Below are 8,506 nucleotides of genomic sequence, written 5' to 3' on the forward strand. Positions count from 1 at the left end.
AGAGCTAGTTCCAGGACAGGCTCCAAAGCCACAGAGAAACCCTGTCTCGAAAAAAAAAAAAACAACAACAACAAACAAACAAACAAAAAAATAAAAGAAATTACAAACTCAATTGACCAGTCCTATCTATGCCTCTCTCTCTCTCTCTCTCTCTCTCTCTCTCTCTCTCTCTCTCTCTCTCTCTCTCCAATCCAAATGGGAAAACCGAGGCTTGGAGCTGGAAAGAAACAGTATGTTCCTAGCAGATGCCAGAATTCGAGGGGGCTGGGCGAGGTGGTGGCCACTTACAGAGGTAGGCAGCAGATAAAGAGAGTCAGTTCTACCAGAGCTACACATTGAGTTGGGGAGCCGCCTGATCGCCTGAGAATCAAAAACCAAACAACTCCACAAATAAACAACAGAATTAAACTGGAAGCCTCATCTTTTGCTCAAATTCCTGCATCCCTACCCCCACCCCCAACACATAGCCTGAGGTAGGAAAGGGAACACCCACAGCAGGACCCTATCCCTTCCCCACCCTGTTTCAGGTTCTGTTGTCTTCCTCACTCACCTGAGCCCCAGGTGTCATTCAAAGCAGTTTGGAAGGCTGGGCCTGGAGTCTAGGAATCTGGTCCTCTCTTTGGTATTTGGAATCGCGAGTGAGTGGTGGGGAGTGTTTCACTCTGAGCCTCAGCAGATTTCACATCAGGCCCCCTAGAATCAAACCCTGGCAATGGCACTGTCTAGGGGCATCCTGCTTAAACAGGCCTGCACTGGGGAGCAGGTGATGTGGGAGCTTTCAAGGGGCCTCTGGAATCGTGGGGTGTGTGTGGTGGTGGGGGGCAACTCTCACCTTGTACTGTAATCCCTTCTCTACCGGAATATCTAGCCCAGATATGCAGTCCTAAGTGATCTGTGTAGTGTCAGGAAAGTGGGCCTCACATTGCTGGGTGGAAAGCTGTGCCTTTTTATATAGATGCTAGTGTGACCCTATGTGAGTGTCCATTGTCCTTGAGGGTGACCTGATAATACGAGCACTGCTGTACAACTTCATTTTGTCAATGTGACTGTATGCTAAGGCTGTGAAAAGCATGCCAAACCCTGAATCCATGCGGTGTTGGGAAGCCGTGCAGCACAGAGCAAATGTGTAGACTTTGAACGCTGCTGTGAGCTTGCCAATGGCTGAGAATGTCTATTTGTGATTATTAGTATATCTATATGCATGCGGTATGGTGGATTTTTTTTTTTGTCATGTGGGAGGTTGGGGAAGGTGCGTATATGTGGTTGGGGGGGAGGCTGATGTCATTGTTGGTTTTGAGACTGGCTTTCAGGGCTGCCAATCTGACTTATAAATTTCTCTAAATAAACTTTGCTATTTAAAAACTTGCAAATAAGCCGGGTAAATAATCCCAGCATTCGGGAGGCAGAGGCAGATATACTGCAGATCTCTGTGAGTTCTAGACCAGCCTGGTTTACAGAGTGTGTGCCGGGAGAGACTCCAAAGCTACAGAGAAACCTTGTCTCAAAAAGCAAAACAAAACAAACCCACCGAAACAAACAAACACAAACAAAAAAAACTTACAAATAAAGAAAAACATCACACACAAAAATAACCAGACCCAACATCTGTACAACTCAATGGACTGCTATAGAGTCAGAACAAGCATTTGGAACGGAAAACTGGGACACTTCACATTAAATTTTATACTTTCAGCATCAGATTTATTTTATGCCCTTATCTGCCACCAAATTCAAAATAAGCCACGGCAGAATTAGAACCAGAAAAGCAACCAGCTTGATATCATCCCTCCTAACTGGTGCCCATTACCAGACATTTCAGGGAACTCCTTGGCCAACTCCATCCACTCTTGTGCTTCAGCCTCCTAAGTTCGCTCAGACTGCTGGCACCACTGCCCAACTGGTAAGATGGGGTTTGTGAGAGCTTATGTTGTGACTATAACCCCGAGGAACTGGTAAAAAGATACAAAGTGAAACAGGGTGTGGTGGTGACTCTGGCCTGAAATCACAGAACTTGGTGAGGCAGGATGCCTAGGCTGGCTACATGCAACTGTTTTTAATTAATTAAAGTAAAAGAAGTGCTTGTGGTCTGGTAAAATGGCTCAGTGGGCAAAGGTGCTTGTCACCAAGGCCGAGTTTAATCCCAGGGATCTACTTACTGACTCCCAAAAGCTGTGTTCTGACCCCCCCCCCATGTACACTGTAGCACCCGTGTGGTCTCCACAAACAGATGTAATTGAAGATTTCTTGGAACTGTGAAAGCGTGTGCACCGCTGCATCCAGTGTTTAGAGATATGTGCCTCATATAAAACTATGGCCTTTTTATACCCCCAGTAGCCAAACTGGAAGCCCCCATGTTTAACCTACTCAGAGGGTGACAGACATTATGTTAAAAAAATCCTAGGAGCACGTGAATCTTGTAATACTGTACACATGTCATGTCATTGTATTACTAAGGGGAATGCGACTTGTAAGTACACGCGGAGGTTGGTGTGTGCCAGCGAAGGAGCAAACCTGTATGTGTAGACCTTCACCCCAGGGTGAAGACCGCTGCGGTCAGGACTATGCTGAGTTGAGGATCCAGGCCGTTCTCATGGGGTTATTCCTCCCACCCAGATTCCCTCATTCGGAGAGTGCCTCCCCGGTCTGCAAGGCGCGGGAGCCCGCGGAACAGCTTCGGAACCGGCGCCCTCCCGGCGAGCCTCCTCTCTGGCTCCCGGCTCAGCCCAATCCTAGCGCTTGCTGGCGCCAGGCGCCGATCAGCGCGGCGGGTTTCCAGCTCGCCTGGGGCAGAAAAGAGGGGACCCAGGACCTCCTCCACCTCTGCCCACACCTCCTGCACAGTCAGAGTCCACAGCCTCGCCAGCTCCCACAGGTGGAACCTTGGCGCTCAGACCCCAGCGACTGTCTGAGCTACCATCCATGCCCTGAAGCAAACGAATTCTCACAGAAGTCCACGTTTACACAGACACGAAGAATCTCAATACGCACGCGTTCCTAGGATTTTACACATGGGCTGTCATTCGCTGGGTCCACGGCCTGGTCCACATTCGTTTTCATTTACCCGCTTGCTACTGGGCCTCACATTCCCCGTCTGCGCACTGGGGTCTTTCTCCCTCTGTCCCTGACTGGTAACTCACAGGATGAGCCTCAATTAGCAACTTTTGCGTGGCTGGATTAAAAGCGAATTAAAAAGAAATTGACATAATCTCATTTCCGCCTTAACTCACACTTGAAAGAGGAGCACATTTTCCGCAACCCACCTAGAAATAGAAAGCAAGACCAGGAAGGGTCCTAGGGACAGGAACCTTAATGGAAAGAAGATCCAGAGTCCCAGACTTGAAGCCTGGTCTCCCAGGTTATTATTAACTCTTGGAAAGCCTTCTCTTTGTAGAATCCCAGCTTGGAGAAGTGCCCTAGGCCGGAGGGAAGCCGCACAAGGCTAAACAGCTAGAGCATGCCTCAGCCGGGTGGGTGTGAAGTGGCCGTGGCCGAGGCTGATTTCTCCGTGGATATCAGGGGTGAGGGCTAGTTTCCCACAGTGTCAGCTTCAGTGAAGGTATCTTTATAGGATCAAACATTCTCTTGCGGGTGGCGAGCCGGATGTAGTAAGTAGCCTAGCAGTTACAGGCTCCCAGCAAAACGTGCGAATCTTCCGAAGATACAGGGGAGTCCTGCCACAGAGATGCCTCAGGGCCAAGGCGCCGCCAGGCTGCCTGGCCACCAGCTCAGCTCGGCCTGCGGGCGTTTACACCGAATCAGGCGCCTGAGAGGCGAGAGGAGCCGAGATCAGCCAATGCCTCCACCCCCAACCCCTAAGCCCGGAACAAACCGGTCAGTGCCCAAGTACTGGAAGCCCTCTCCCTTTCCCGCCAACTTCCACCTCGGCCTCTGGAAGACTTCCCTGGGAGTCAGCAGCTGGGTGAGAACTGGACCACTGAGAACCACCCTGTGCGGCAGTAGCTCCAGGTTCAGCCTGAAGCAGGAACCTAAGGGTAGGGCTGGAGGTGTTAGGACCTAGCCTACTTCCCTGCTGCGCCCGGTGGCCTCCAGGCTCCCACGATGAGCAGCGTCCTTAGAGTTCGGGTTCGGGAGGGCTGGACATCCTATTCTGAATTTCAGGCCTAAAAACAAGAGCCAGTTCTGCTCTGGTCCTCAGTCCCTATCTGTGAAATCAAGTGTGTTTGTGTGTTTGTGTGTTTGTGTGTGTGAGAGTGGATGGGTGCCTGGGTGGGTAGTGTGGTGTGTGTGTACGTGCGTGTGTGAGTGTGTTGTTGAGGCTCTCTTTTCAAGGGATGATTCTAGAATCCTTTCCTTGGATCCATGAGGAAAGGTTGGTAGCTTCAGTACCGGGTGTGAGCAGGCCTGGCCTCAAGTTCGTAGCCCCCGCCCTCCCAGGAGGGGAACTAAGAGAGGGGAGGGTCATAGGCGGGGCCGGTTCTCAGTCCCTGTGGTCAGCCTAGAATCGAGTGGCGCTTGCTGAGCATAAAACTTGGGACCGCCACCCCCCTTTCCTCCTCCTTCCATTGGCTCCTGCTAGAGGTTGACATCAAAGCCGAGACCTTAAATAAGCAGGATCCTGATGGCAAGTCCGCAGAAGGGTTAAACGGGTCTTTGGAAATCCGTACCCATTCCCTCTCTGCCTACAGAAACCCTGAAGAAGCCAGCAGGTCCCGCGTGTCATCCTCAGCTTTGCTCAGGACTCCTCCAAAGCCCAGTCAGTTCGCGGCCCGGGAGCCCACGGGTGGCCCAGTTCTGTGGGGCGCATGGGGCGGCGCTAATTGGGCTGGCGGCGCAGGCCAGGAGCCTCTCCAACATGAACCTCGTGGGTAGCTACGCACACCATCACCACCATCACCACCCACACCCGGCGCACCCCATGCTCCACGAACCCTTCCTCTTTGGTCCGGCCTCCCGCTGCCACCAGGAGCGGCCTTACTTCCAGAGCTGGCTGCTGAGCCCCGCTGATGCTGCCCCAGATTTCTCTGCCGGCGGGCCACCACCTACCACAGCAGTAGCGGCGGCTGCCTATGGTCCCGACGCCAGGCCGGGCCAGAGCCCAGGTCGGCTGGAGGCGCTTGGAGGCCGCCTGCCCAGGCGAAAAGGCTCAGGACCCAAGAAGGAGCGGAGGCGCACAGAGAGCATTAACAGCGCATTCGCGGAGCTGCGTGAGTGCATCCCCAATGTGCCCGCAGACACCAAGCTCTCCAAGATCAAGACTCTGCGCCTGGCCACCAGCTACATCGCCTACTTGATGGATGTGCTGGCCAAGGATGCACAAGCGGGTGACCCCGAGGCCTTCAAGGCTGAACTCAAAAAGGCGGATGGCGGCCGGGAGAGCAAGCGGAAAAGGGAGCTGGTGAGTCCCGGGGCTTGTAAACTCCAGCTAAAGGTGCGGGCTGGGTTAAGAGCAGGCCTGCAAACAGCCAGCGGAAAAGCTGTGTTGTTCTGGGTGCGGTTTTGAAAGGCTAGGGAGAGTTCTGAGACCGTCATTACGTGCACGGAGGGGAGGTACAGTCATGATTAAATTCAGTCATAACTGAGTGAACACAGAATCTTGGTTTCTAAACGTGACCCTAGGCTCTTCTTTGAGGATGAATTAAAAAACCTTGGCCCCCCCAAAAGGTGTGCATGTAATAGATTTTGTTTTAAATTTGAAGTTCTGAGGCTTCCGTCCATTGGCTCTCCTGGAAGCCAGGTTAAGAATGAAAGTAGGAAATGACGTAAATGCTGTACTCACGTATGAAATTCTCCAAAATAATTTTTTAAGTAAAAAAAAAAGAATGCAAGTAGGGATTCCTTCCTTTAATTTGCTTGAGAATGAGTATCTGAGCGTGGAATCACTTACCTTTTTCCACGGGGTTTGCTGGAGAGACCAATCTACCTCTCTCATTGTACTAATTGGAGAAACAGGCTCGCTGGAGGAATCAGAGGGAGAATCAGGACAAAACCACCAGTTTTTCAATGCTGGGTCCTGTGTGCTCCACCGGCTGCCTGAGTGGTGGGTTAGGCGACCTCATGCAAGAACCAGGAGGGGCTTTGGCCTTTGAGCGAGCCGAGCCAGCCTGTCTTGGTCTTCACCAGTTTGGGTGATCTTCCTCCTCAGGGCGGTGGGACTTCTGGCCACCCGAGTTCCTTCAATTTGGTAGACTCAGGCCCAAGCATATTAGGGTGGACTGGGGAGCTCTGCAGGCTTTTATCTGATCCCCCAGGGCCTGTGGCAAAGTAGGGATAGCTTACCTGGAACCACCGGAAAGAGACTTCCAGCCTCAGCTGCTTGGGGCCTGGGCTGCTTGGAGATGCGGGCGGGCTGGCGGGAAGAGCACCTTGTTGGAAGCAAGGGCCTGTCCTGACCCGGGTAGGGCACTGCCTCTTACAAGTCGCACCACCCTAGGTTCCTGTGAGGAGAGCTGGGCAGGACTGAGGAGGCCAGGCCAATTTTCCTCCCTGCATAGTGAGGGAGGCACCCAGAACTGGCGTTAGCACCCAACTGTGCATCCCAGTCAAGATACTGAAAACCTGGACCGAGTTACACACCAAGTGGATTACCCTTCTCACCCTTCCGCACCAGTCCCTTGAGATGTTCGCTCTCTCTGCCCCCAAGACACCTTAAAGCCAAAACGTGAGAGTCAGTTTCCCCAGATTTGGCGAATTCTCGGTAGCAAACGCCTCAAAGTTGTTCAGACCATCCCGGATCCCAGGAACTTAGAGCATAAAGGCAGATTGATGATCCTGGTTGTCTGCTTCACAAACAGACGTCTGTCACTCATTTAAAGATGCCCACTTGCTGCTCCCGACATTTTTCCCCTCCAAGCTGGGGAGATCGAACTAAGTAACTTAAACCTGACTTTCTTGCTTTTTTTGTTTGTTTGTTCGTCCGTTGGCAGCCTCAGCACGAAGGCTTTCCTCCTGCCCTGGGGCCAGGCGAGAAGAGGATTAAAGGGCGCACCGGCTGGCCTCAGCAAGTCTGGGCGCTGGAGCTGAATCAGTGAGACCAGGCCGGCGCCGAGGACCCGGCTGCGGCTGGCCCACCTGGCCACCGGGAGAGAAGGACTCAGCGGCCAAGGCCGGCCTCCGGGATCCCGCAGTTTGCACGCGCGCCTTGCCCAGTCTCTGCGGAGCTCCGGTGGGTCGGCGGCTGCAACTACCCACTAGGATCGCACGTGCAATGTCATTTGAATTTGTTGATAACAGTAAGAGAAAGAGAAATTTATATATATGTTCACTTCCCGCCAAGGGCGGCTCTTGGAGGCTCGACGCAAGAAAGGAGGGACAGCAGAAACCCAAGCCCAAAGAGACGCACCCTTGCAACCCGTCTGGGTGGAACTCAACCCCAAAGGCCGTGCTCGCGCCTCTCTCTGGCTCGCTCTCTGGTCTCCTTCTGGGCTCTGCGTCAGTAACCGGGACGCCTTCTTCTCGAGTTAAAATGCAATAAGAGTAATCGGTAGTTTCCTGCCAGGAAGATGGACGCTGCCTGGGTCGTTCTCTTCGGAACAGTGTTTTTCCTTTTTGTCGCTGCACTTCCTATCTAGAGGGAAGGCACTGCTTCCCTCCGTAGCACCTCTGCTTTCCAAGGGAAATGTTTTTCTTCCTTTTTCTTCCCTCCCTTCCCTTTTCTTTCCCCTTCCTTTCCCCATCCTCTTGTCCTTACCCCTTTCTTTTCCTTCTTTCCCCTTCCTTTCCTTTCTAAGTAAAAGCTTTCCCTTCCTTACCAAATTTTTGACATATTTAAACTACCTATCGTACCTGTTGCTCTCAGGTATATATCTCCCTAACCCCGCCCTCTTTCTACCTCAAATCCGTGTGACCACTCGCAGCCCCACCCTTCGCCAAAGCAATATCTATGCTCTTGACTTAATAAAAAGTTTTCCGAGAACCTTGTAGGCCTGTGTGGTACTGCTGCCAGCATCCTTCTCTGGTCACTTGTCCCCGGGGTCTCTGGTGCCAGCGCTCTCCCTTTCCCCCTCTTAGATAAATACCGAACCAAACTGCAGATCAGACTCAGAAAGAGGGAAGCTAGAGTCTAGAGCAAGCTAAGGAGGGGAGGAAGACAGAGAAATAAATCAGATAAAGAGACTTACTTGGTTGAGAAGCCCCAGTCCAGCTTGCACACGGGTGTGTGGATTGAACTTTTGGGAAGGTACAAAGGGTGCTACCATACAAAGGAGCCCCTTCTCTGTGCTGGGGAGTGCTGAGCTCATAGGTGTCCAGCTCCTATGAGAACCACTCCTGTAGAGCCCTGGACCGTACTGGTCCTCTTAGCCCAACTCCAAGCACTTCAGGCAGTAAGGACTCTCGCCTATGTAACCGCTGTTTTATTCATAAATAACCTCGTGCTAATGGTTAAATTGAGGTTTCTCTCTTACAACAGAACACTTAACAAACCCTTTTGAGAGCATGTGTGCTGTATGATTCCTGTGCGCGTGTGGCCGCAGCCGGGCTCGGCGTCCCCACATCTGCATGCACAGCTGGTGCATTTGTTTGGGGGGGGGGACGTGGGTGAGTATGC

General features: G+C 52.3%; 1 protein-coding gene across 1 annotated transcript; it reads left to right on the forward strand.

Annotated features, from left to right (window-relative positions):
- The first annotated feature begins 4,810 nt into the window (after positions 1 to 4,810).
- Positions 4,811 to 6,989, forward strand: Hand1 (heart and neural crest derivatives expressed 1). The gene is made up of 2 exons (XM_005350025.2): positions 4,811 to 5,356; positions 6,885 to 6,989. The coding sequence occupies exons 1-2, from the start codon at positions 4,814 to 4,816 to the stop codon at positions 6,987 to 6,989; spliced, it is 648 nt and encodes a 215-aa protein (XP_005350082.1). The 5' UTR covers positions 4,811 to 4,813.
- Positions 6,990 to 8,506: the final 1,517 nt, after the last annotated feature.

Source organism: Microtus ochrogaster, chromosome 7 (assembly GCF_000317375.1).
Source record: "Microtus ochrogaster isolate Prairie Vole_2 chromosome 7, MicOch1.0, whole genome shotgun sequence".
Classification (NCBI taxonomy): domain Eukaryota; kingdom Metazoa; phylum Chordata; class Mammalia; order Rodentia; family Cricetidae; genus Microtus; species Microtus ochrogaster.

Bases quoted from the DNA above. Each gene is read 5' to 3' on its own strand.
- Hand1 (XM_005350025.2), top strand. From the start codon at position 4,814: ATGAACCTCGTGGGTAGCTACGCACACCATCACCACCATCACCACCCA. The intron at 5,357-6,884 runs GTGAGTCCCGGG...GTCCGTTGGCAG, and splicing joins GCAAGCGGAAAAGGGAGCTG to CCTCAGCACGAAGGCTTTCC.